General features: G+C 67.7%; 2 protein-coding genes across 2 annotated transcripts in view; one reads left to right on the top strand and one right to left on the bottom strand.

The window, feature by feature from the left end:
* The window catches only part of LOC141735271 (integrin alpha-D-like), a 29,254-nt gene extending 19,122 nt beyond the window's left edge, over nucleotides 1-10,132 (bottom strand). The window contains exons 1-14 of the mRNA XM_074567881.1: nucleotides 10,009-10,132; nucleotides 9,750-9,867; nucleotides 9,550-9,653; nucleotides 9,370-9,434; nucleotides 7,235-7,349; nucleotides 6,999-7,129; nucleotides 4,333-4,478; nucleotides 4,079-4,232; nucleotides 2,301-2,451; nucleotides 2,139-2,212; nucleotides 1,935-2,026; nucleotides 826-950; nucleotides 246-316; nucleotides 9-72 (exon numbers count right to left, since the gene is read on the bottom strand). Of these exons, the coding sequence (XP_074423982.1) occupies nucleotides 9-72; nucleotides 246-316; nucleotides 826-950; nucleotides 1,935-2,026; nucleotides 2,139-2,212; nucleotides 2,301-2,451; nucleotides 4,079-4,232; nucleotides 4,333-4,478; nucleotides 6,999-7,129; nucleotides 7,235-7,349; nucleotides 9,370-9,434; nucleotides 9,550-9,653; nucleotides 9,750-9,867; nucleotides 10,009-10,045 (1,447 nt within the window). The 5' untranslated portion in view covers nucleotides 10,046-10,132. The remainder of the gene's footprint in view (nucleotides 1-8; nucleotides 73-245; nucleotides 317-825; nucleotides 951-1,934; nucleotides 2,027-2,138; nucleotides 2,213-2,300; nucleotides 2,452-4,078; nucleotides 4,233-4,332; nucleotides 4,479-6,998; nucleotides 7,130-7,234; nucleotides 7,350-9,369; nucleotides 9,435-9,549; nucleotides 9,654-9,749; nucleotides 9,868-10,008) is intronic.
* A 5,151-nt stretch (nucleotides 10,133-15,283) lies between these two features.
* On the top strand, nucleotides 15,284-24,415 carry TACO1 (translational activator of cytochrome c oxidase I). The gene is made up of 6 exons (XM_074567964.1): nucleotides 15,284-15,361; nucleotides 16,135-16,325; nucleotides 19,829-19,935; nucleotides 20,029-20,162; nucleotides 22,885-23,068; nucleotides 24,085-24,415. Exons 2-6 carry the CDS (start codon nucleotides 16,139-16,141, stop codon nucleotides 24,283-24,285), a joined length of 813 nt encoding a protein of 270 aa, XP_074424065.1. The 5' UTR covers nucleotides 15,284-15,361; nucleotides 16,135-16,138; the 3' UTR covers nucleotides 24,286-24,415.
* The last annotated feature ends 946 nt before the right edge of the window (nucleotides 24,416-25,361 follow it).

The raw sequence follows: 25,361 nt of genomic DNA, 5'->3' as shown, positions 1-25,361 counted from the left end.
AGCAGCACCTCGGCCCCCCCCGTCCCCGTCGGTGTCCAGGGCGCACAGGGACGCCCCGAAGTAGGAGCCCACCTGGGGGGGGGGGAGGAGGAGGAGGAGGCGCCGTGGGGCTGGCCGTGGGGCCCACCCCCCCCTCCCCCCCCCCCGCCCCCCAAGCCCGGCGGTACCTGGGTGCCGGTGGCCTCGGCCAGGAGCTGCCAGGTGGCCCCGGGGCCGGGCCGGTGGAAGAGGAGGAGGCGGCCGACGTGGCGGTAGCGGGGGGCCCCCAGCGCCAGCGCGGGGCGTCCCCCCAGGGCCAGGGACTCGGCCGCGTAGCCTGGGCACAGCGGGGGTCAGCGGGGGGGGGACGGGACACGCACACACCCCCCCCCACACACACCCCCCCCGGGGGAGGCTGGTGGCCCCAGGGCCTCGCGGGGACACCCACGTCCCCCAGGAGGAGACGGGGCCACCACCGTCCCCAGGACGTCACGGGGCCACCAACGTCTCCAGAACCTCACGGGGACACCGATGTCCCCCAGGTCCTCATGGGGACACCAACGTCTCCAGGACGTCACGGGGACACCAACGTCTCCAGAACCTCACGGGGACAGCAATGTCCCCCAGGTCCTCACGGGGCCACCACCGTCCCCAGGACGTCACGGGAACACCAACGTCCCCAGGACGTCGTGGAGACACCAACGTCCCCCAGGTCCTCATGGGGACACCAACGTCTCCAGAACCTCACGGGGACACCGATGTCCCCCAGGTTCTCATGGGGCCACCAACGTCTCCAGAACCTCACGGGGACACCAACGTCCCCCAGGTTCTCATGGGGCCACCAACGTCTCCAGAACCTCATGGGGACACCGATGTCCCCCAGGTTCTCATGGGGCCACCAACGTCTCCAGAACCTCATGGGGACACCGATGTCCCCCAGGTTCACATGGGAACACCAACGTCTCCAGAACCTCACGGGGACAGCAATGTCCCCCAGGACGTCACGGGGCCACCACCGTCCCCAGGACGTCACGGGGCCACCAACGTCTCCAGAACCTCATGGGGCCACCAACGTCTCCAGGACGTCGTGGAGACACCAACGTCCCCCAGATCCTCATGGGGACACCAACATCCCCTAGATCCTCATGGGGACACTGATGTCCCCAGGACCCTCCTGGGGCCACCAACATCTCCAGAACCTCATGGGGCCACCAAGGCCTCCAGGACCCCATAGGGCCACCAACATCTCCAGGACTTCATGGGGCCACCACCATCCCCAGATCCTCATGGGGACACCAACATCTCCAGGTCCTTGTGGAGACACTGATGTCCCCTAGGACCCCCATGGGGCCACCAACATCCCCAGAACCTCATGGGGACACCAACATATCCAGGGCCCTCATGGGGCCACCACCATCTCCAGACCCTCATGGGGCCACCAAGGTCCCCAGATCCTCATGGGGCCACCACCATCTCCAGAACCTCATGGGGCCACCACCATCTCCACACCCTCAGGGGGCCACCAAGGTCCCCAGGACCCTCATGGGGCCACCACCATCTCCAGGACTTCATGGGGCCACCACCATCCCCCAGATCCTCATGGAACCACCACCATCTCCACACCCTCATGGGGCCACCAAGGTCCCCAGATCCTCATGGGGCCACCACCATCCCCAGATCCTCATGGGGCCACCACCATCCCCAGACCCTCATGGGGCCACCAACATCTCCAGAACCTCATGGGGCCACCAAGGCCTCCGGGACCCCATAGGGCCACACCACCATCCCCAGATCCTCATGGAACCACCACCATCCCCAGACCCTCACGGGGCCACCAAGGTCCCCAGGCCCCTCCCGGCGCCCCCCGTCCCCCCTCCCCCGTCCCCGGGCCCCTCCCGGGGGCCCCGCCCGGCCCCGCCCTTACCCAAGTAGGCGTCGCTCATGTCCCCGGAGGCGTTGAGGAAGGTGGTGGCCCCCCGCCCCCGCCGTAGACGAAGACCCCTCCGGCCCAGTCGTAGGCGCCCACCGCTCCCAGCACGGGCCCCTCCTGCGCCGGGAGAGACGGGGAGGGGGGGGTGGGGGTGGGGGGCGGGGGGGAGCCCTCGGGGAGCCCCCCCCGGGCGTGGGGGGCGGGGGGCGGGGGGCGGGGGGCCGCTTACGGGGGCGAGCAGGGCGCTGAAGCCCTCCTGGGCCATCTCCAGCTGGAAGGAGCTGCCGAGGGCGGAGCGGGTGCCTGGGGGGGGAGGGGAGGGGGGGGGAGGGGGGGTCAGCCCGCCCCCCACACCCCCCCATGGCGTCCCCTCGCCCCCCGCCGGGGCTACCCTCGATGGCGAAGATCTTCTCCTGCAGCTGGGGCCTGGATGCCCTGCAGGGCCTCGAAGTTGTCCACCCGGAAGACGTGGTCCCGGCCGGGGGGGAGGCGATGGCCTGGAGCTCGGCCACGGCCCCCGCCTGCGAGAAGGCGCTGCCCACCTGGGGGGGGAGGGGGGAGATGTGGGGAGATGGGGGGGGAGGGGGGGAGATGGGGGGAGATGGATGGAGGTGGATGGAGATGGGGGGAGGTGGATGGAGGTGGATGGAGGTGGATGGAGGTGGATGGAGATGGATGGAGGTGGATGGAGGTGGATGGAGATGGATGGAGGTGGATGGAGATGGATGGAGGTGGATGGAGGTGGGGGGAGGTGGGGGGAGGTGGATGGAGATGGGGGGAGATGGATGGAGATGGATGGAGGTGGATGGAGGTGGATGGAGATGGATGGAGGTGGATGGAGATGGGCGGAGATGGATGGAGGTGGATGGAGGTGGATGGAGGAGGATGGAGATGGATGGAGATGGATGGAGATGGATGGAGATGGATGGAGATGGGGGGAGGTGGATGGAGGTGGATGGAGGTGGATGGAGGTGGATGGAGGTGGATGGAGGTGGATGGAGGTGGATGGAGATGGATGGAGATGGATGGAGATGGGGGGAGGTGGATGGAGATGGGGGGAGGTGGATGGAGATGGATGGAGGTGGATGGAGGTGGGGGGAGGTGGATGGAGGTGGATGGAGGTGGATGGAGGTGGGGGGAGGTGGATGGAGGTGGATGGAGGTGGATGGAGGTGGATGGAGGTGGATGGAGGTGGATGGAGGTGGATGGAGATGGATGGAGGTGGATGGAGGTGGATGGAGATGGATGGAGGATGGATGGAGATGGGGGAGGTGGATGGAGATGGGGGGAGGTGGATGGGAGGTGGATGGAGGTGGATGGAGATGGATGGAGGTGGATGGAGGTGGATGGAGGTGGATGGAGGTGGATGGAGGTGGGGGGAGGTGGATGGAGGTGGATGGAGGTGGATGGAGGTGGATGGAGGTGGATGGAGGTGGATGGAGGTGGATGGAGGTGGATGGAGGTGGATGGAGGTGGATGGAGGTGGATGGAGGTGGGGGGAGGTGGGATGGAGGTGGATGGAGGTGGATGGAGGTGGATGGAGGTGGATGGAGATGGGGGGAGGTGGATGGAGGTGGATGGAGGTGGATGGAGATGGATGGAGGTGGATGGAGGTGGATGGAGATGGATGGAGGTGGATGGAGGTGGATGGAGGTGGATGGAGGTGGATGGAGATGGGGGGAGATGGATGGGATGGATGGAGGTGGATGGAGATGGATGGAGGTGGATGGAGATGGATGGAGGTGGATGGAGGGTGGATGGAGATGGATGGAAGGTGGATGGGGTGGATGGGAGATGGGGGGAGATGGAAGGAGGTGGATGGAGGTGGATGGAGGTGGAAGGAGATGGGGGGTGGGTGGAGGTGGGGGAGGTGGATGGAGGTGGATGGAGGTGGATGGAGATGGGGGGAGGTGGATGGAGATGGATGGAGGTGGATGGAGATGGGGGGAGATGGATGGAGATGGATGGAGGTGGATGGAGATGGATGGAGGTGGATGGAGATGGATGGAGGTGGATGGAGGTGGATGGAGGTGGATGGAGATGGGGGAGATGGGGGAGATGGAGGTGGATGGATGGAGGTGGTTGGGTGGGTGGAGGTGGCCGGCCAGAGGTGTTGGAGGTGGCCCCTCGGTTGGGCGTGGCTGGCTCGGGGCCCGCCGGTTCCCTCACCCCGATGGCGTAGCGGGTGACCCCCATCTCGTTGGCCAAGGGGATGACGTCCGAGTACTCCAGGGGGTCGCCGTTCTTCTCCCCGTCCGTGATGACGACGAGGATCTTCTTGGCGTCTTCTCGAGCCCCTTTGCCGGGGGCGAAGGTCCGCGTCCTGCAGCCGGGGAAGGAGGAGCCGGTGTTGGGGGGGGTGGGGGGGTTGGGGGGGGTGTCACCTCACGGGGGGGGGTGGGGGGGGGGGACATGGGACTCACAGGACATCCCGGATGGCGGTGGCCGTGCGGGTGGAACCTCGGAGCTGCGTCACCTTCTTGAGGAGCTCCAAGGGGTCGGGGGATCTCCGGAAGTCGTCGAAGTCAAAGTGGTGGTAGACGTTGCTGGAGAACTGGGTGAGAGCAAACTGGGGGGCGGGGGGGGGGGGGGACACACAGTGGGGGGGACGCGCTGGTGGGGGCGGGGGGGGGGCCACAACCCCACACACACCCCCCCCCCCCCAGAAGATGCCCCCCCGGTGGCCAAGAGAGAGAAGAGCGGCCCCAAATGGCGCGAGGAGCCGCCGCGCGCAACGTCAACGTCAACGGAGACCCCGACCCACAGGGTGACACAACCTTTGGGGGGGGGTTGGGGTCACGCTTGTCACCCGGGGGGGGCACCACAACCCCCCCCCCCCTCAAGATGCCCCCCCCCGGTGGCCAAGAGAGAGAAGAGCGGCCCCAAACGGCGCGAGGAGCCGCCACGCGCAACGTCAACGTCAACGGAGACCCCGACCCACAGGGTGACACAACCTTTGGGGGGGTTGGGGGTCACTTCTGTCACCCGGGGGGGGGACACAATGTGGGGACGTGCTGGTGGGGGGGACCACAACCCCCCCCAAGACGCCACCCCGTGGCCAAGAGAGAGAAGAGCGGCCCCAAACGTCCCGAGGAGCCGCCACGCGCAACGTCAACGTCAACGTCGACCCCAACCCACAGGGTGACGCCCCCTTGGGCAACCTTTGGGGGGGTTGGGGGTCACTTCTGTCACCCGGGGGGGGCGCCACAACCCCCCCCCCCTCAAGATGCCCCCCCCCGGTGGCCAAGAGAGAGAAGAGCGGCCCCGAACATCCCGAGGAGCCACCGCGCGCAACGTCAACGTCAACGTCGACCCCGACCCACAGGGTGACACCCCCTTGGGCAACCTTTGGGGGGGTTGGAGGTCACTCTTGTCACCCGGGGGGGGCACCACAACCCCCCCCCCCCTCAAGATGCCCCCCCCCCGGTGGCCAAGAGAGAGAAGAGCGGCCCCAAACGGCGCGAGGAGCCACCGCGCGCAACGTCAACGTCAACGTCAACCCCGACCCACAGGGTGACACCCCCTTGGGCAACCTTTGGGGGGGTTGGAGGTCACTCTTGTCACCCGGGGGGGGCACCACAACCCCCCCCCCCCTCAAGATGCCCCCCCCCGGTGGCCAAGAGAGAGAAGAGCGGCCCCAAACAGCGCGAGGAGCCGCCACGCGCAACGTCAACGGAGACCCCAACCCACAGGGTGACACAACCTTTGGGGGGGGTTGGGGGTCACTTCTGTCACCCGGGGGGGGGGACACAATGTGGGGACGCGCTGGTGGGGGGGGCCACAACCCCCCCAAGACGCCACCCCGTGGCCAAGAGAGAGAAGAGCGGCCCCGAACGTCCCGAGGAGCCGCCGCGCACAACGTCAACGTCAACATCGACCCCGACCCACAGGGCGACGCCCCCCTTGGGCAACCTTTGGGGGGGTTGGGGGTCACTCTTTGTCACCCGGGGGGGGTGCCACAACCCCCCCCCCCCTCAAGATGCCCCCCCCGGTGGCCAAGAGAGAGAAGAGCGGCCCCAAACATCCCGAGGAGCCGCCGCGCGCAACGTCAACATCAAGGTAGACCCCGACCCACAGGGTGACACAACCTTTGGGGGGGTTGGGGGTCACGCTTGTCACCCGGGGGGGGGCGCCACAACCCCCCCTCCCCCCAAGATGCCCCCCCCCGGTGGCCAAGAGAGAGAAGAGCGGCCCCGAACATCCCGAGGAGCCGCCGCGTGCAACGTCAACGTCAACGTCGACCCCGACCCACAGGGTGACACCCCCTTGGGCAACCTTTGGGGGGGTTGGAGGTCACTCTTGTCACCCGGGGGGGCACCACAACCCCCCCCCCCCTCAAGATGCCCCCCCCCCGGTGGCCAAGAGAGAGAAGAGCGGCCCCAAACGGCGCGAGGAGCCGCCACGCGCAACGTCAACGTCAACGGAGACCCCAACCCACAGGGTGACACAACCTTTGGGGGGGTTGGGGGTCACTTCTGTCACCCGGGGGGGGGACACAATGTGGGGACGCGCTGGTGGGGGGGGCCACAACCCCCCCCAAGACGCCACCCCGTGGCCAAGAGAGAGAAGAGCGGCCCCGAACGTCCCGAGGAGCCGCCGCGCACAACGTCAACGTCAACATCGACCCTGACCCACAGGGTGACACCCCCTTGGGCGACCTTTGGGGGGGTTGGGGGTCACTCTTGTCACCCGGGGGGGGTGCCACAACCCCCCCCCCCCCAAGATGCCCCCCCGGTGGCCAAGAGAGAGAAGAGCGGCCCCAAACGTCCCGAGGAGCCGCCGCGCGCAACGTCAACGTCAACGTCAACGTTGACCCCGACCCACAGGGTGACACAACCTTTGGGGGGGGTTGGGGGTCACTCTTGTCACCCGGGGGGGGCGCCACAACCCCCCCCCCCCTCAAGATGCCCCCCCCCCCGGTGGCCAAGAGAGAGGAGAGCGGCCCGAACATCCCGAGGAGCCGCCGCGCGCAACGTCAACGTCAACGTCGACCCCGACCCACAGGGTGACGCCCCCTTGGGCAACCTTTGGGGGGGTTGGGGGTCACTTCTGTCACCCGGGGGGGGGGGTCGGGGGGGGGGGCCGGTACCTGGGTGTCGGTGCCCTCGAAGCGCCTCATCACCTCGGCGACGAAGGTCTTCATCTTCAAGAAGTCGCGGTGGGCGATGCTGCCCGAGCCGTCGATGAGGAGCACCAAATCGGAGGCGCGCTTGGGACACTCTTCGGGGGGGGGACGGGACCCAAAAATATGGGGCGGGGGCGGGGGGGGGGGTTGGGGCGTCACAGAGATGTCCCCCGCCCCTCCCCCCCGCCCCCACCCCGTACCTCGTTGGGCAACTGGGAGGAGCCGGAGCTGCTGGAGGTTGGCGTCCAGGAGGACGCAGAAGCCGTTGAGGTGGACGTTCTCCCCACAGGTTTGGGGCGCCGTGGGGCCGCACACCTTGGGGGGGGGGGGGGGGACAGCCCGAAATCAGCAGAGCCCGAGGCGGGGAGGGGACATTTGGGTTCAATCCCCTCGATGTCACCCCGGAAAGACCAAATTTGGGTGAAATCCCCTCGATGTCACCCCAGAAAGAACAAATTTGGGTGCGACCTCCTTGAAGTCACCCCACGAAGACCAATTTTGGGTGAAATCCCCTCGATGTCACCCCTGAAAGACCAATTTTGGGTTCGATTCCCTTGATATCACTCCGGAAAGACCAAATTTGGGTGCGGCCTCCTTGAAGTCACCTCAGAAAGACCAAATTTGGGTGCAATCCCCTCGATGTCACCCCAGAAACACCAATTTTGGGTGCGACCTTCTTGATGTCACCCAGATGAGCCAGTTTTGGGGTGTCACCTCCTTGATGCCCACCACAAAGACCAATTTTGGGTGAAATCCCCTCGATGTCACCCCAGAAAGACCAAATTTGTGTGCAATCCCCTCGTTGTCACCCCAAAAAGACCAATTTTGGGTTCAATCCCCTCAACGTCACCCGAAAAAGACCAAATTTGGCTGCTGCAACCTCCTCGATGTCACCCCATGACCACCAAATTTGTGTTCAGTCCCCTCAATGTCACCCTGGAAAGACCAAATTTGGGTGCAGCCTCCTCGATGTCACCCCATGACCACCAAATTTGTGTGAAATCCCCTCGATGTCACCCCAAAAAGACCAATTTTGGGGCACCAACTCCTCGGTGTCACCCCAAAAAGACCAAATTTGTGTTCAATCCCCTCAATGTCACCCCAGAAAGACCAATTTTGGGTGAAATCCCCTCGTTGTCACCCCAGAAAGACCAAATTTGGGTGAAATGTCGTCATTGTCACCCCAGAAAGACCAAATTGGGGTGCAACCTCCTTGAAGTCACCCCAGAAACACCAATTTTGGGTGAAATCCCCATGATGTCACCCCAGAAAGACCAAATTTGGGTGCGACCTCCTTGATGTCACCCCAAAAAGACCAATTTTGGGTGAAATCCCCTCGATATCACCCTGGAAAGACCAAATTTGGGTGAAATCCCCTCGATGTCACCCCAGAAAGACCAATTTTGGGTTCGATTCCCTTGATATCACCCCGGGAAGACCAAAGTTGGGTGCGGCCATCTTGATGTCACCCCACAAAGACCAATTTTGGGTGAAATCCCCTCAATGTCACCCCAGAAAGACCAATTTTGGGTTCAATCTCCTTGATTTCACCCCAGAAAGACAAAATTTGGGTTCAATCCCCTCGTTGTCACCCGTAAAAAGACCAAATTTGGGTGCAACCTCCTTGATATCACCCCACGAAGACCAAATTTGGGTGCAATCCCCTCGATGTCACCCCAGAAAGACCAAATTTGGGTGCAACCTCCTCGATGTCACCCCAAAAAGACCAATTTTGGGGTGTGACCTCCTTGATGCCCCCCACAAAGACCAATTTTGGGTGAAATCCCCTCGTTGTCACCCCACGAAGACCAAATTTGGGTGCATCCTCCTCGATGTCACCCCACGAAGACCAAATTTGCGTTCAATCCCCTCAATGTCACCCCGGAAAGACCAATTTGGGGTGAAATCCCCTCGTTGTCATCCCAAACGGCCAAATGTGGGTGCAACCTCCTCGATGTCACCCCAAAAAGACCAATTTTGGGGTGTGACCTCCTTGATGCCCCCCACAAAGACCAATTTTGGGTGAAATCCCCTCGATGTCACCCCACGAAGACCAAATTTGCGTTCAATCCCCGCGATGTCACCCCATGAAGACCAAATTTGGGGTGAAATCCCCTCGTTGTCACCCCAGAAAGACCAAATTTGGGTGCGACCTCCTCGATGTCACCCCAAAAAGACCAATTTTGGGTTCAATCCCCTCGATGTCACCCCCGCGAAGACCAAATTTGGGTTCCATCCCCTCGACCCCCCCCCCCCCCCCCCCCCCGCCCCACCCCAGCAAGACCGATTTTGGGGCGCGGACACCACCCCCCCCCCCCCCCAACCCCCAACTCACCAACGCCCCGGCGTCCCCAGAAGCCAACGCCAACCCCATGGACTCGTTGACGGCTCCGGGGGGTCCTAAGGAGGAGACGGGGTGAGACCCTCCTCCTCCTCCTCCTCCTCCTCGGAAGTTTTTTGGGGGGGGGGGTCACGGAGGGGGATGTGGGGCGGGGGCGGGGGGGGGGGGTCTCACCGGCGACGGGGACCTCCTGGCACGTCCCCGTGCGATACCGGCATCGGTAAATCCTCCCCAACCGGCCGTCGGCGCCGCGTTGCGCCGGGGCGCCCACCAAGACGCTGCCGTGGGGTGGGAAGAAAGAGGGAGAAAAGGGTTTTTTGGGGGGTTTTTTGGGTTTTTTTTGGGGGGGGGGACGGCCCTTCCCCGGTTTTTACCCGCCGTCGTCGGAGGTGCCGAACTGGGCCAAGGTGCGGCCGAAATCTCCCCCGGCGTCTCCGCGGAAGACGGTCGCCGTCTCCACGTCCAGCCCCGAACCCCCGCAGGTCGTCAGCGCTTTTTTTTTTTGGGGGGGGGGACAAAAAAGAAAAATTGGGGGGGGGGGGGGTGTCACTCGGTGGAGCCAGGGGGGGGGTGTCGGTTGCCGCCCCTAAGTTGGGGGGTGGGTGGGTTGGGGGGGAGCGGAGGGGAACCCACCTGCCCCCAAACAAGCCAGGAGAAGCCGCGGCTCCATGTCGCCTCCGGGGAGACTTGGGGGGCAGAGTGTGGGGGGGGGACGGGGGGGGACGGACGCGCGCGCGCAAAGCAGAAGTTGTGGGGCTGAGTGGGGGGCGGGGGGGGGGAAATGTGGGGCGGGAGGGGAAGGAAGCCTGGGGGGGGGCGGGGGGGGGGGGGGAGGGAGATAAAGATGGGGGGAAGTTGGGGGGGGGGGGGGTGGGCGCTGCCCCACGGCGCATCCCCATGGGGCACAGCTGGGGGGTGGGGGGGGGTGGGGGTACGGCCCTATGGGGCACAGCTGGAGAGGGCAGAGCCCCACATCGCACCCCGTGGGGCACGTCTTGGGGGGGGGGGCACGGCCCTATGGGGCACAGCTGGAGGGGGCAGAGCCCCACATCGCACCCCATGGGGCACGTCTTGGGGGGGGCACAGCCCTATGGGGCACATCTGGGGGGTTACAGCCCCACATCGCATCCCGTGGGGCACGTCTGGAGGGGGGGCACGGCCCTATGGGGCACATCTGGGGGGTTACAGCCCCACATCGCATCCCGTGGGGCACGTCTGGAGGGGGGGCACGGCCCTATGGGGCACAGCTGGAGGGGGCAGAGCCCCACATCGCACCCCATGGGGCACGTCTGGAGGGGGCACAGCCCTATGGGGCACATCTGGGGGGTTACAGCCCCATGGGGCGCTCCTGGGGGGGGTTACAGCCCCACATCGCACCCCATGGGGCACGTCTGGAGGGGGTCACGGCCCTATGGGGCTCAGCTGGGGGAGTTACAGCCCCACATCACACCCCATGGGGCGCTCCTGGGGGGGTTACAGCCCCACATCGCACCCCATGGGGCACATCTGGGGGGTTACAGGCCCCATGGGGCGCTCCTGGGGGGGGTTACAGCCCCACATCGCACCCCACGGGGGCACAGCTGGGGGGTGGCACGGCCCTATGGGGCACAGCTGGGGGGGGTTACAGCCCCACATCGCACCCCATGGGGCACATCTGGGGGGTTACAGCCCCATGGGGCGCTCCTGGGGGGGGTTACAGCCCCACATCGCACCCCATGGGGCACAGCTGGGGGGTTACAGCCCCATGGGGCACTCCTGGGGGGGGTTACAGCCCCACATCGCACCCCGTGGGGCACGTCTTGGGGGGCACGGCCCTATGGGGCACATCTTGGGGGGTTACAGCCCACATCGCACCCCATGGGGCACGTCTGGAGGGGGCACAGCCCTATGGGGCACATCTTGGGGGGTTACAGCCCCACATCGCACCCCACGGGGCACAGCTGGGGGGTGGCACGGCCCTATGGGGCACTCCTGGGGGGGGTTACAGCCCCACATCGCACCCCATGGGGCACATCTGGGGGGTTACAGCCCCATGGGGCACTCCTGGGGGGGGGTTACAGCCCCACATCGCACCCCATGGGGCACATCTGGGGGGTTACAGCCCCATGGGGCGCTCCTGGGGGGGGTTACAGCCCCACATCGCACCCCACGGGGCACGTCTGGGGGGTTACAGCCCCATGGGGCGCTCCTGGGGGGGGGTTACAGCCCCACATCGCACCCCATGGGGCACGTCTGGGGGTGGGGGGGGTTACAGCCCCACATCAAACCCCACGGCGCACATCTGGGGCGGGGGGCCACAGCCCCACATCGCACCCCGTGGGGCACGTCTGGAGGGGGGCACAGCCCTATGGGGCACAGCTGGGGGGGGGGTTACAGCCCCATATCACACCCTATGGGGCACATCTGGGGGGGGGGGGTGTTGAGCCCCACATCGCGCCCCACGGCGCACATCTGGGGGGTTTACAGCCCCATGGGGCACATCTGGGGGGTGGGGGGGGTTACAGCCCCACATCGCACCCCACGGCGCACATCTTGGGGGGGGGGGGGGGTGGTTCCCGGCATCCACTTGGGGGTCACACCACCCCCCCCCCCCCATTTTGGGGTGTCTTCCAGCCCCACAACCGCCCCCCCCCCCGCCCCCAAACCTTGCGCAAGGCGGGTGTCACCTCCCCCCCCCCCCCCCGCCTCCGCCCCACGGCTGGGCCCCACGGCTTCCGTCCGGCGGGGACGGAGCTTCCCTCCCCCCAGCCGTGGGGCGCCCCATAGCGCTCCCCGCCCCCTCTCTGGGCCCCCCCCCCCCCCCCCCCCCCCCCCCAGGGAGGAACCAGTTGCCGGTGACTCACGGTCACCACCCCATAAGTCACCCCCCGCCCGCCCCATAAGTCACCCCCCTGCTGACCCACAGCCGTTGGCCAACGTCCCACCCCGCCCCATGGCTGACACCCCCCATAGGGTCTATAGGGCCGCCCCACGCACGCTCCTATAGGGTCTATGGGGCGGCCCCACAAGTGCTATAGGGTGTATGGGCCGCCCCACAAGCGCTATAGGGTCTAGAGGGCCCCACCCACACTCCTATGGGGTCTATGGGGCCGCCCCACAAGCGCTATAGGGTCCATTAGAGCCCCCCCCCCCACTCCTATAGGGTCTATGGGGCAGCCCCACAAGTGCTATAGGGTCCATAGAGCGCTCCCCCACTCCTATAGGGTCTATGGGGCGGCCCCACAAGCGCTATAGGGTCTATAGGGCCCCCCCCCAACACTCCTATGGGGTCTATGGGGCGGCCCCACAAGCGCTATAGGGTCCATAGAGCCCCCCCCCCCCACTCCTATGGGGTCTATGGGGCGGCCCCACAAGCGCTATAGGGTCTATGGGGCCACCCCACAAGCACTATGGGGCCTGCGCAGCCCCACACGTGCTCCTATGGGGTCTATGGGGCCGCCCCACAAGTGCTATAGGGTCCATAGAGCCCCCCCCCACACACTCCTATAGAGTCTATGGGGCTGCCCCACAAGTGCTATAGGGTCTATGGGGCCGCCCCACAAGCGCTATAGGGTCTAGAGGGCCCCACCCACACTCCCATGTGGTCTATGGGGCCGCCCCACAAGTGCTATAGGGTCTATAGGGCCCCACCCACACTCCTATAGGGTCTATGGGGCCGCCCCACAAGTGCCATAGGGTCTGTAAAGCACCCACCCCCATAGGGTCTATGGGGCGGCCCCACAAGCGCTATAGGGCCTATAGGGCCACCCCACAAGCACTATAGGGTGTGTGCGGCCCCACATGTGCTCCTATGGGGTCTATGGGGCGGCCCCACAAGCGCTATAGGGTCTATAGGGCCCCACCCACACTCCTATGGGGTCTATGGGGCGGCCCCACAAGTGCTATAGGGTCCATAGAGCCCACCCACACTCCTATGTGGTCTATGGGGCCGCCCCACAAGTGATATAGGGCCTATAGAGAGCCCCCCACTCCTATAGGGTCTCTGGGGCTGCCCCACAAGCGCTATAGGGCCTATAGGGCCACCCCACAAGCACTATAGGGTGTGTGCGGCCCCACACGTGCTCCTATAGGGTCTATGGGGCCGCCCCACAAGTGCTATAGGGTCCATAGAGCCCCCCCCCACTCCTATAGGGTCTATGGGGCCGCCCCACAAGCGCTATAGGGTCTATAGGGCCCCCCCCACACTCCTATGGGGTCTATGGGGCGGCCCCACAAGCGCTATAGGGCCTATAGGGCCACCCCACAAGCACTATGGGGTCTGTGCAGCCCCACACGTGCTCCTATACGGTCTATGGGGCCGCCCCACAAGCGCTATAGGGTCCATAGAGCCCCCCCCCCCCCCCCCACTCCTATAGGGTCTATGGGGCAGCCCCACAAGCGCTATAGAGTCCATAGAGCCCCCCCCCCCACTCCTATATGGTCTATGGGGCCGCCCCACAAGTGCCATAGGGTCTATAAAGCACCCCCCCCCCCCATAGGGTCTATGGGGCGGCCCCACAAGCGCTATAGGGTGTGTGCGGCCCCACACGTGCTCCTATTGGGTCTATGGGGCGGCCCCACAAGCGCTATAGGGTCCATAGAGCCCCCCCCCCACTCCTATAGGGTCTATGGGGCAGCCCCCACAAGTGCTATAGGGTCCATAGAGCGCCCCCCCCCACTCCTATAGGGTCTATGGGGCGGCCCCACAAGCGCTATAGGGTCTATAGGGCCCCCCCCACACTCCTATGGGGTACTATGGGGCGGCCCCACAAGCGCTATAGGGTCTATAGGGCCCCACCCACACTCCTATGGGGTCTATGGGGCGGCCCCACAAGCGCTATAGGGTCCATAGAGCCCCCCCCCCCACTCCTATAGGGTCTATGGGGCGGCCCCACAAGCGCTATAGGGTCTATGGGGCCACCCCACAAGCACTATGGGGCCTGCGCAGCCCCACACGTGCTCCTATGGGGTCTATGGGGCCGCCCCACAAGTGCTATAGGGTCCATAGAGCCCCCCCCCACACACTCCTATAGAGTCTATGGGGCTGCCCCACAAGTGCTATAGGGTCTATGGGGCCGCCCCACAAGCGCTATAGGGTCTAGAGGGCCCCACCCACACTCCTATGTGGTCTATGGGGCCGCCCCACAAGTGCTATAGGGTCTATAGGGCCCCAACCACACTCCTATAGGGTCTATGGGGCCGCCCCACAAGTGCCATAGGGTCTGTAAAGCACCCCCCCCCCATAGGGTCTATGGGGCGGCCCCACAAGCGCTATAGGGCCTATAGGGCCACCCCACAAGCACTATAGGGTGTGTGCGGCCCCACACGTGCTCCTATGGGGTCTATGGGGCCGCCCCACAAGCGCTATAGGGTCCATAGAGCCCCCCCCCCCCACTCCTATGGGGTCTATGGGGCGGCCCGACAAGCGCTATAGGGTCCATAGAGCCCCCCCCCCCCTCCTATAGGGTCTATGGGGCGGCCCCACAAGTGCTATAGGGCCTATAGGGCCACCCCACAAGCACTATAGGGTGTGTGCGGCCCCACACGTGCTCCTATGGGGTCTATGGGGCCGCCCCACAAGTGCTATAGGGTCCATAGAGCCCCCCCCCCACACTCCTATAGGGTCTATGGGGCCGCCCCACAAGTGCTATAGGGTCCATAGAGCCCCCCCCCACTCCTATAGGGTCTATGGGGCAGCCCCACAAGTGCTATAGGGTCCATAGAGCCCCCCCCCCACACTCCTATAGGGTCTATGGGGCGGCCCCACAAGCGCTATAGGGTCTATAGGGCCCCCCCCACACTCCTATGGGGTCTATGGGGCGGCCCCACAAGCGCTATAGGGCTGTTTCAACACCCCCCCCCCCCCCCCCCCCGTGGGAAACCGCGCGCGGCCATTGACTAAAATCCGTGACGTCATCTCCCCGCGCCCGCCCCGCGCGGTTCCCATCGGCCCTTGCGGCGGCGGCGGCGGCGGGGGGGGGGAGGGGTCGCGCTGCCCTCGGACGCGGTAAAGGGGGGGGGGGAGGGGGGGCACTTATGGGGCTGGTGACTTATGGGGCGGGGAGGGAGGGGGTCCGCTATGGGGCGGGTCCCGGACGCCGGGTTCCCTTTGGGGGGGGCCCTATGGGGGGGGGGGGGGGGTGTCACTTATGGGGGGGGTGGTTCCCTATGGGGGGGCGTCACTTATGGGGGGGGGTGTGTCACTTATGGGGGGGGCGGTCGCTTATGGGGGTGTCACTTATGGGAGGGAGTCACTTATGGGGGGGGGGGTCACTTATAGGGCACGGTCCCTTATGGGGGGGGTGTCACTTTTGGGGGGTGTCACTTATGGGGGGGGGATCCCTTATGGGGGGGGGGTCACTTATGGGGAGGCAGTCACTTATGGGGGGGAGTCACTTATGGGGGGGAATCAGTTATAGGGCACGGTCCCTTATGGGGGGGAGGGGTGTCGGGGGGGGGGTGTCACTTATGGGGGGGGTCACTTATGGGGGGGGTCACTTATGGGGGGCAGTAACTTATGGGGGGGTCACTTATGGGGGGAGTCGTTTATGGGCGGGGTGTCACTTATGGGGTGGGGGGGTCACTTGTAGGGCACGGTCCGTTATGGGGGGGGGCTGTCACTTATGGGGAGGGGAATCACTTATGGGGTGGGGGGTCACTTATGGGGGGCAGTAACTTATGGGGCGGGGGGGGGGGGTGTCACTTATGGGGGGGGGGGGGGAGTTCCCGGATGCCTGGGCCCCACCTCACCCCCCCCCCCCCCCCCAAACTTTCTCCCAGCCCCATGGCGACGCTGGCACTGGCCCGTTGGCCCCGGTTGGTGGCCACCGGCCGCCCCCTACATGTGGGGCTGGGGGCCTGGGCCGGCCACAACCGCTGGTCCAAGGTGAAGAACGTCAAGGGGCCGCGCGACGCCGCCCGCAGCCGCCTCTTCCAGCGCCTGGGCCTCATGCTGCGCACCGCCGCCCGCGGTAGGGCGCCGTGGGGCGCCGTGGGGCGCCGTGGGGCTGGGGGACGGTGTGGGGCTGGGGGGGATCCCGTGGGGCTGGGGGGATCCCGTGGGGTCGGCCAGGGTTGGTGGGACACCATCAGGTCTTCTAGTGTTGGTGGGACCCCGTGGGGCGGTGTGGGGCTGGAGGGGTCCCGTGGGGCGGTGTGGGGCTGGGGGGATCCCGTGGGGCGCTATGGGGCTGGGGGGGGATCCTGTGGGGCTGGGGGATCCCGTGGGGTCATCCAGGGTTAGTGGGATCCCATAGGGTGGTGTGGGGCTGGAGGGATCCCGTGGGGCACTACGGGGCTGGGGGGATCCCATGGGGTGGTGTGGGGCTGGAGGGACCCCATGGGGCGCTATGGGGCTGGGGGGGATCCCGTGGTGCTGGGGGGATCCCGTGGGGTCGGCCAGGGTTGGTGGGACACCGTCGGGTCTTCTAGCGTTGGTGGGACCCCGTGGGGCGCTGTGGGGCTGGAGGGGTCCCATGGGGCGGTGTGGGGCTGGAGGGACCCCGTGGGGCGATATGGGGCTGGGGGGATCCCATGGGGCGGTGTGGGGCTGGAGGGACCCCGTGGGGCTGGGGGGATCCCGTGGGGTCGGCCAGGGTTGGTGGGACACCCTCGGGTCTTCTAGCGTTGGTGGGATCCCGTGGGGCGCTGTGGGGCTGGAGGGGTCCCGTTGGGCAGTGTGGGGCTGGGGGGATCCCGTGGGGCGCTATGGGGCTGGGGGGACTCCATGGGGCGGTGTGGGGCTGGTGGGGTCGGCCAGGGTTGGTGGGATGCCATCGGGTCTTCTAGCGTTGGTGGGACCCCGTGGGGCGCTGTGGGGCTGGAGGGGTCCCGTGGGGTGCTATGGGGCTGGGGGGATCCCGTGGGGTGGTGTGGGGCTGGAGGGACCCCATGGGGCGCTATGGGGCTGGGGGGGATCCCGTGGGGCTGGTGGGATCCCGTGGGGTCGTCCAGGGTTAGTGGGATCCCATAGGGTGGTGTGGGGCTGGAGGGACCCTGCTGGGCGCTATGGGGCTGGGGGGAATCCCATGGGGCGGTGTGGGGCTGGAGGGACCCCGTGGGGCGCTATGGGGCTGGGGGGGATCCCGTGGGGCTGGTGGGATCCCGTGGGGTCGTCCAGGGTTGGTGGGACGCCATCGGGTCTTCTAGCGTTGGTGGAACCCCGTGGGGCGCTGTGGGGCTGGAGGGGTCCCGTGGGGCGGTGTGGGGCTGGGGGGATCCCGTGGGGCGCTATGGGGCTGGGGGGACTCCATGGGGCGGTGTGGGGCTGGGGGGGTCGTCCAGGGTTGGTGGGATGCCATTGGGTCTTCTAGCGTTGGTGGGATCCCGTGGGGCGCTATGGGGCTGGAGGGACCCCGTGGGGCGCTATGGGGCTGGGGGGGATCCCGTGGGGTCGTCCAGGGTTGGTGGGATCCCATAGGGTGGCGTGGGGCTGGAGGGACCCAGCTGGGCGCTATGGGGCTGGGGGGAATCCCATGGGGCGGTGTGGGGCTGGAGGGACCCCGTGGGGCGCTATGGGGCTGGGGGGGATCCCGTGGGGCTGGGGGGATCCCGTGGGGTCGGCCAGGGTTGGTGGGACACCCTCGGGTCTTCTAGCGTTGGTGGGACCCCGTGGGGCGCTGTGGGGCTGGAGGGGTCCCGTGGGGCGGTGTGGGGCTGGAGGGACCCCGTGGGGCGATATGGGGCTGGGGGGATCCCATGGGGCGGTGTGGGGCTGGAGGGACCCCGTGGGGCGCTATGGGGCTGGGGGGACTCCATGGGGCGGTGTGGGGCTGGGGGGGTCGTCCAGGGTTGGTGGGATGCCATCGGGTCTTCTAGCGTTGGTGGGATCCCGTGGGGCGCTATGGGGCTGGAGGGACCCCGTGGGGCGCTATGGGGCTGGGGGGGATCCCGTGGGGTGGTGTGGGGCTGGAGGGACCCCATGGGGCGCTATGGGGCTGGGGGAGATCCCGTGGGGCTGGGGGGGATCCCGTGGGGTCGTCCAGGGTTGGTGGGACACCCTCGGGTCTTCTAGCGTTGGTGGGACCCCGTGGGGCGCTATGGGGCTGGAGGGGTCCTGTGGGGCAGCATGGGGCTGGAGGGACCCCTTGGGGCGCTATGGGGCTGGGGGGGATCCCGTGGGGCGGTGTGGGGCAGGTGGGACCCCATAGGGTCGTTCAGGGTTGGTGGGATCCTATAGGGTGGTGTGGGGCTGGAGGGATCCCATGGGGCACTATGGGGCTGGGGGGATCCCGTGGGGCGGTGTGGGGCTGGAGGGACCCCGTGGGGCGCTATGGGGCTGGGGGAGATCCCGTGGTGCTGGGGGGATCCCGTGGGGTCGGCCAGGGTTGGTGGGACACCATCGGGTCTTCTAGCGTTGGTGGGACCCCGTGGGGCGCTGTGGGGCTGGAGGGGTCCCGTGGGGTGCTATGGGGCTGGGGGGAATCCCGTGGGGTGGTGTGGGGCTGGAGGGACCCCGTGGGGCGCTATGGGGCTGGGGGGGATCCCGTGGGGCTGGTGGGATCCCGTGGGGTCATCCAGGGTTAGTGGGATCCCATAGGGTGGTGTGGGGCTGGAGGGACCCTGTGGGGCGCTACGGGGCTGGGGGGATCCCATGGGGCGGTGTGGGGCTGGAGGGACCCCGTGGGGCACTATGGGGCTGGGGGAGATCCTGTGGGGCTGGTGGGATCCCGTGGGGTCGTCCAGAGTTGGTGGGACACCCTCGGGTCTTCTAGCGTTGGTGGGACCCCGTGGGGCGCTGTGGGGCTGGAGGAGTCCCGTGGGGTGCTATGGGGCTGGGGGGATCCCGTGGGATGGTGTGGGGCTGGAGGGACCCCATGGGGCGCTATGGGGCTGGGGGGGATCCTGTGGGGCTGGTGGGATCCCGTGGGGTCGTCCAGAGTTGGTGGGACACCCTCGGGTCTTCTAGCGTTGGTGGGACCCCGTGGGGCGCTGTGGGGCTGGAGGGGTCCCGTGGGGCGGTGTGGGGCTGGGGGGATCCCATGGGGCGCTATGGGGCTGGGGGGACTCCATGGGGCGGTGTGGGGCAGGTGGGATCCCATGGGGTTGTCCAGGGTTGGTGGGATCCCATAGGGTGGCGTGGGGCTGGAGGGATCCCGTGGGGCGCTATGGGGCTGGGGGGACTCCATGGGGCGCTGTGGGGCAGGTGGGATCCCGCGGGGCGCCGTGGGGCTGGAGGGACCCCGTGGGGCGCTATGGGGCAGGATCTTGCAGCCCAGCAGATCCCCCCCCCCACCCCGTCCCCCCACAGGATCCTGGAGGTCCCTCAGCCCCCCAACATCCCCCCGGGATCTCTCTCTGCCCCCCAAGTCCCCTCAGCCCCACATTTCCCGCCAGCTCTTCGGCTTCTCCGGAATCCCGGGGTCACCCCACACCCCCCCCCCCAGGCCCCGATCCCACCCCCCACCCCCCACATCTCCCCACATCCCCCCCCCCCACCCCCCCCCACATCCCCACCCCACACTTCTCCCCATAGAAGGGGGTCCGGACCCGGCGCTCAACGCCCCCTTGGCCAACGTGGTGGAACAATGTCGGGCCAAGAACATGCCCAAGGCCTCCATCGAGGCGGCCATTCGGGGGGCGGTAGGTCCCGGGGGGGTGGGGAAGGGGATGCCGCCGCCGCGCCCCCCCCAAGTGTGGGGCGGGGTGGGATGACACCCCCTTTTTGCCCCATAGGAGAAGGCGGCGGCCACCACCCGGCTCCTCTACGAAGCCCGTGGGCCCGGCGGGGCGGCCCTTCTCCTGGAGGTCCTCACCGACAACCCCCGGCGCTGCCAGCAAGATGTCCGCCTCCTCCTCGCCCGCCATGGGTCAGCCGTGGGGCAGGATGTGGGGCAGGATGTGGGGTGGGGGGGTGGGGGGGAGTGGGAACGACGACGTGGGGTGGGAGCCCCTGGGGTGGTGTGGGGCAGGTGGGAACCCCCGTGGCGGGGTCGTCCGGGGTTGGTGGGACTCCGTGGGGCAGGTGGGACCCTGTGGGGCGCTATGGGGCTGGTGGGACCCCATGGGGTGGTGTGGGGCAGGTGGGACCCCATGGGGTGGTGTGGGGCAGGTGGGAACCCCCGTGGGGTCGTCCGGGGTTGGTGGGACTCCGTGGGGCAGGTGGGACCCTGTGGGGCGCTATGGGGCTGGTGGGACCCCGTGGGGTGGTGTGGGGCTGGTGGGATCCCATGGGGCGGTGTGGGGCTGGTAGGACCCCATGGGGCGCTATGGGGCTTGTGGGACCCCGTGGGGTGGTGTGGGGCTGGTGGGACTCCGTGGGGTCGTCCGGGGTTGGTGGGACTCTGTGGGGTGGTGTGGGGCTGGTGGGACCCTGTGGGGTGCTATGGGGCTGGTGGGACCCCATGGGGTGTTGTGGGGCAGGTGGGAACCCCCGTGGGGTCGTCCGGGGTTGGTGGGACTCCGTGGGGCAGGTGGGACCCTGTGGGGCGCTATGGGGCTGGTGGGACCCCGTGGGGTGGTGTGGGGCTGGTGGGACCCCATGGGGTGGTGTGGGGCTGGTAGGACCCCATGGGGCGGTGTGGGGCTGGTGAGACCCCATAGGGTGGTCTGGGGGTAGTAGAACCCCATAGGGCTGTGTGTGGGGCAGGTGGGACCCCGTGGGGCACTATGGGGCTGGTGGGACCCCGTGGGGTGGTGTGGGGCAGGTGGGATCCCATGGGGCGGTGTGGGGCTGGTAGGACCCCATGGGGCGCTATGGGGCTTGTGGGACCCCGTGGGGTGGTGTGGGGCTGGTAGGACCCCATGGGGTGGTGTGGGGCAGGTGGGACCCCGTGGGGTGGTGTGGGGCAGGTGGGACTCCGTGGGGTCGTCCGGGGTTGGTGGGACTCTGTGGGGTGGTGTGGGGCTGGTGGGACCCTGTGGGGTGCTATGGGGCTGGTGGGACCCCATGGGGTGGTGTGGGGCAGGTGGGAACCCCCGTGGGGGGTCGTCCGGGGTTGGTGGGACTCCGTGGGGCAGGTGGGACCCTGTGGGGCGCTATGGGGCTGGTGGGACCCCGTGGGGTGGTGTGGGGCTGGTGGGATCCCATGGGGCGGTGTGGGGCTGGTAGGACCCCATGGGGCGCTATGGGGCTTGTGGGACCCCGTGGGGTGGTGTGGGGCTGGTAGGACCCCATGGGGTGGTGTGGGGCAGGTGGGACCCCATGGGGTGGTGTGGGGCAGGTGGGAACCCCGTGGGGTCGTCCGGGGTTGGTGGGACCCCCGTGGGGCAGGTGGGACCCTGTGGGGCGCTATGGGGCTGGTGGGACCCCGTGGGGTGGTGTGGGGCTGGTGGGATCCCATGGGGCGGTGTGGGGCTGGTAGGACCCCATGGGGCGCTATGGGGCTTGTGGGACCCCGTGGGGTGGTGTGGGGCTGGTAGGACACCATGGGGTGGTGTGGGGCAGGTGGGAACCCCCGTGGGGTCGTCCGGGGTTGGTGGGACTCCGTGGGGCTGGTGGGACCCCGTGGGGCGCTATGGGGCTGGTGGGACCCCGTGGGGTGGTGTGGGGCTGGTGGGACCCCATGGGGCGCTATGGGGCTGGTGGGACCCCGTGGGGTGGTGTGGGGCTGGTAGGACACCATGGGGTGGTGTGGGGCAGGTGGGAACCCCCGTGGGGTCGTCCGGGGTTGGTGGGACTCCGTGGGGCTGGTGGGACCCCGTGGGGTGGTGTGGGGCTGGTGGGAACCCCCATGGGGTCGTCCGGGGTTGGTGGGACTCCGTGGGGCAGGTGGGACCCTGTGGGGCGCTATGGGGCTGGTGGGACCCCATGGGGTGGTGTGGGGCAGGTGGGAACCCCGTGGGGTCGTCCGGGGTTGGTGGGACCCCCGTGGGGCAGGTGGGACCCCGGGGGGCGCTATGGGGCTGGTGGGACCCCATGGAGTGGTGTGGGGCAGGTGGGACCCCATGGGGTGGTGTGGGGCAGGTGGGAACCCCCGTGGGGTCGTCCGGGGTTGGTGGGACTCCGTGGGGCAGGTGGGACCCTGTGGGGCGCTATGGGGCTGGTGGGACCCCATGGGGTGGTGTGGGGCAGGTGGGACCCCAATGGGGTCGTCCGGGGTTGGTGGGACTCCGTGGGGCTGGTGGGACCCTGTGGGGCGCTATGGGGCTGGTGGGACCCTGTGGGGTGGTGTGGGGCAGGTGGGACCTCATGGGGTGGTGTGGGGCACGTGGGAACCCCCGTGGGGGGTCGTCCGGGGTTGGTGGGACTCCGTGGGGCAGGTGCGACGCCATGGGGCGCTATGGGGCTGGTGGGACCCCATGGGGCGCTATGGGGCAGGTGGGACCCCGTGGGGTGGTGTGGGGCAGGTGGGAACCCATGGGGTGCTGTGGGGCAGGTGGGAACCCATGGGGTGCTGTGGGGCAGGTGGGACCCCGTGGGGTGGTGTGGGGCAGGTGGGACTCCGTGGGGTCGTCCGGGGTTGGTGGGACTCTGTGGGGTGGTGTGGGGCTGGTGGGACCCCGTGGGGCGGTGTGGGGCAGGTGAGACCCGGTTCCCCCCCTCCTCCCCCCGGCCCCGTGGGGCTGAGGCGAGCGTGGGGCGCCCCCCAGGGGGACGCTGGCGGAGGGGGCCCGGCACGGCTTCGAGGAGAAGGGGGTGGTGCGTGTGGGGCGGAGGGACGTTCGGGGCGGCCCCATCTCCATGGAGGAGGCGCTGGAGGCCGCGCTGGAGGCCGGGGCCCAGGACGTCGTCCCCGAGGAGGAGGAGGAGGAGGAGGAAGAGCCGACCCTGAAGGTGGGTGAGGAGGGCGGGGGGCCGGCAAACCGGCCCTGGCCACCCTTGGCCGCTCCTTGGCCACCGTTGGGCATCCCCGACCCCTCCTTGGCCACCGTTGGCCATCCTTGACCCCCACCTTGGCCACTCCTTGGCCGCCGTTGGCCACTGTTGGCCATCCCCGACCACCCTTGGCCACCCTTGGCCACCGTTGGCCATCCCCGACCACCCTTGGCCGCTCCTTGCCCACCCTTGGCCACCGTTGGCCATCCCCGACCACCCTTGGCCACTCCTTGCCCATCCCTGACCACCGCTGGCCACTCCTTGCCCACCCTTGGCCACTCCTTGCCCATCCCCGACCACCCTTGGCCACCGTTGGCCATCCCTGACACCCCTTGGCCACTCCTTGACCCCCCCCGGCCACTCCTTGCCCATCCTCAACCACCCTTGGCCACCGTTGGCCACTCCTTGACAACCTTTGCCCACCGTTGCCCATCCTCAACCTCCCTTGGCCACTCCTTGCCCATCCCTGACCACCTTTGGCCACTCCTTTCCCATCCCCGACCACCCTTGGCCACCGTTGGCCACTCCTTGCCCACCCTTGGCCACCGTTGCCCATCCTCAACCTCCCTTGGCCACTCCTTGCCCACCCCTGACCACTGCTGGCCCCTCCTTGCCCACCTTTGGCCACTCCTTTCCCATCCCCGACCACCCTTGGCCACCGTTGGCCACTCCTTGCCCACCCTTGGCCACCGTTGCCCATCCTCAACCTTCCTTGGCCACTCCTTGCCCACCCTTGGCCACTGTTGGCCACTCCTTGACAACCTTTGGCCACCGTTGCCCATCCTCAGCCTCCCTTGGCCACTCCTTGCCCACCCTTGGCCACTCCTTGACCACCCTTGGCCATCCCTGACCCCCCCCTTGGCCACTCCTTGCCCACCGTTGCCCCCCCCTTGGCCACTCCTTGCCCCCCCGCCCTTTGGCCACCGTTGCCCGTCCCCGACCCGGCCGGTGGCCACCATCCCCTCCCCCTGCAGTTCATCTGCGAGCCCTGGGCCCTGCGGCCGGTGCGGGAGCGACTGGAAGCCCGGGGCTTGCGTCCCCTCTCGGCCGCCGTCGAGTACTTGCCCCGAAGCCGGGTTCAGTTGCCGGAGGAGACGCGGGCCCGGGCGGAACGGCTCCTGCGAGCCCTGGCCGACTGCCCCGACGTCGCCCGCCTCTACCACAACGTCCAATAGGAGCACGGGGCTGGGGGGGGGGGGGCGGGGCCACGCGGCCCCATACTTGGGGGTCGCGGCCTTCCCCCCCCCGCCCCACAGCTTGTCCCCGGCCCCACGGTGCCAATAAAGCTGGGGGTGGGAGACGGGACTGAGCGTCAGCGGCCCCGGCCACCGTTGGCCACTCCTTGGCCGCCGTTGGCCAACCCCGACCACCCTTGGCCACTCCTTGCCCACCCTTGGCCACCGTCGGCCAACCCTGACCACCCTTGGCCACTCCTTGACCACCCTTGGCCACCGTTGGCCACTCCTTGATAACCCTTGGCCACCGTTGCCCATCCTCAACCTCCATTGGCCACTCCTTGCCCATCCCCGGCCACCGTTGGCCACTCCTTGGCCGCCATTGGCCAACCCCAACCACCCTTGGCCACTCCTTGCCCATCCCCGACCACCATTGGCCACTTCTTGACCACCGTTGGCCACTCCTTGCCCATCTCTGGCCACCGTTGGCCAAGCCCAACCACCCTTGGCCACTCCTTGGCAACCCTTGCCCATCCTCAACCTCCATTGGCCACTCCTTGCCCATCCCCGCCCACCACTGGCCACTCCTTGCCCATCCCTGACCACCATTGCCCGCTCCTTGCCCACTGTTGGCCACCGTTGGCCATCCCCAACCTCCATTGGCCGCCGTTGCCCATCCCCGACCACCCTTGGCCCCTCCTTGCCCACCCTTTGCCACCATTGGCCACTCCTTGGCCATCCCCAACCGCCCTTGGCCGCTCCTTGACAACCCTTGGCCACCGTTGGCCATCCCCGACCACCCTTGGCCGCTCCTTGCCCACTGTTGGCCACCCTTGGCCATCCCTGACCACCATTGGCCACTCCTTGCCCACTGTTGGCCACCCTTGGCCATCCCCAACCACCCTTGGCCACTCCTTGCCCACCCTTTGCCACCGCTGGCCACTCCTTGGCCATCCCCGACCACCCTTGGCCACTTCTTGACAACCCTTGGCCACTCCTTGCCCACCCTTTGCCACCGCTGGCCACTCCTTGGCCATCCCCAACCGCCCTTGGCCACTCCTTGACCACCCTTGGCC

The sequence above is a fragment of the Larus michahellis genome, chromosome 30, assembly GCF_964199755.1.
Source record: "Larus michahellis chromosome 30, bLarMic1.1, whole genome shotgun sequence".
NCBI lineage: Eukaryota > Metazoa > Chordata > Aves > Charadriiformes > Laridae > Larus > Larus michahellis.
The sequence above is the reverse complement of the archived record's forward strand: the minus strand, read 5'-3'. Positions and strand labels throughout refer to the sequence as shown.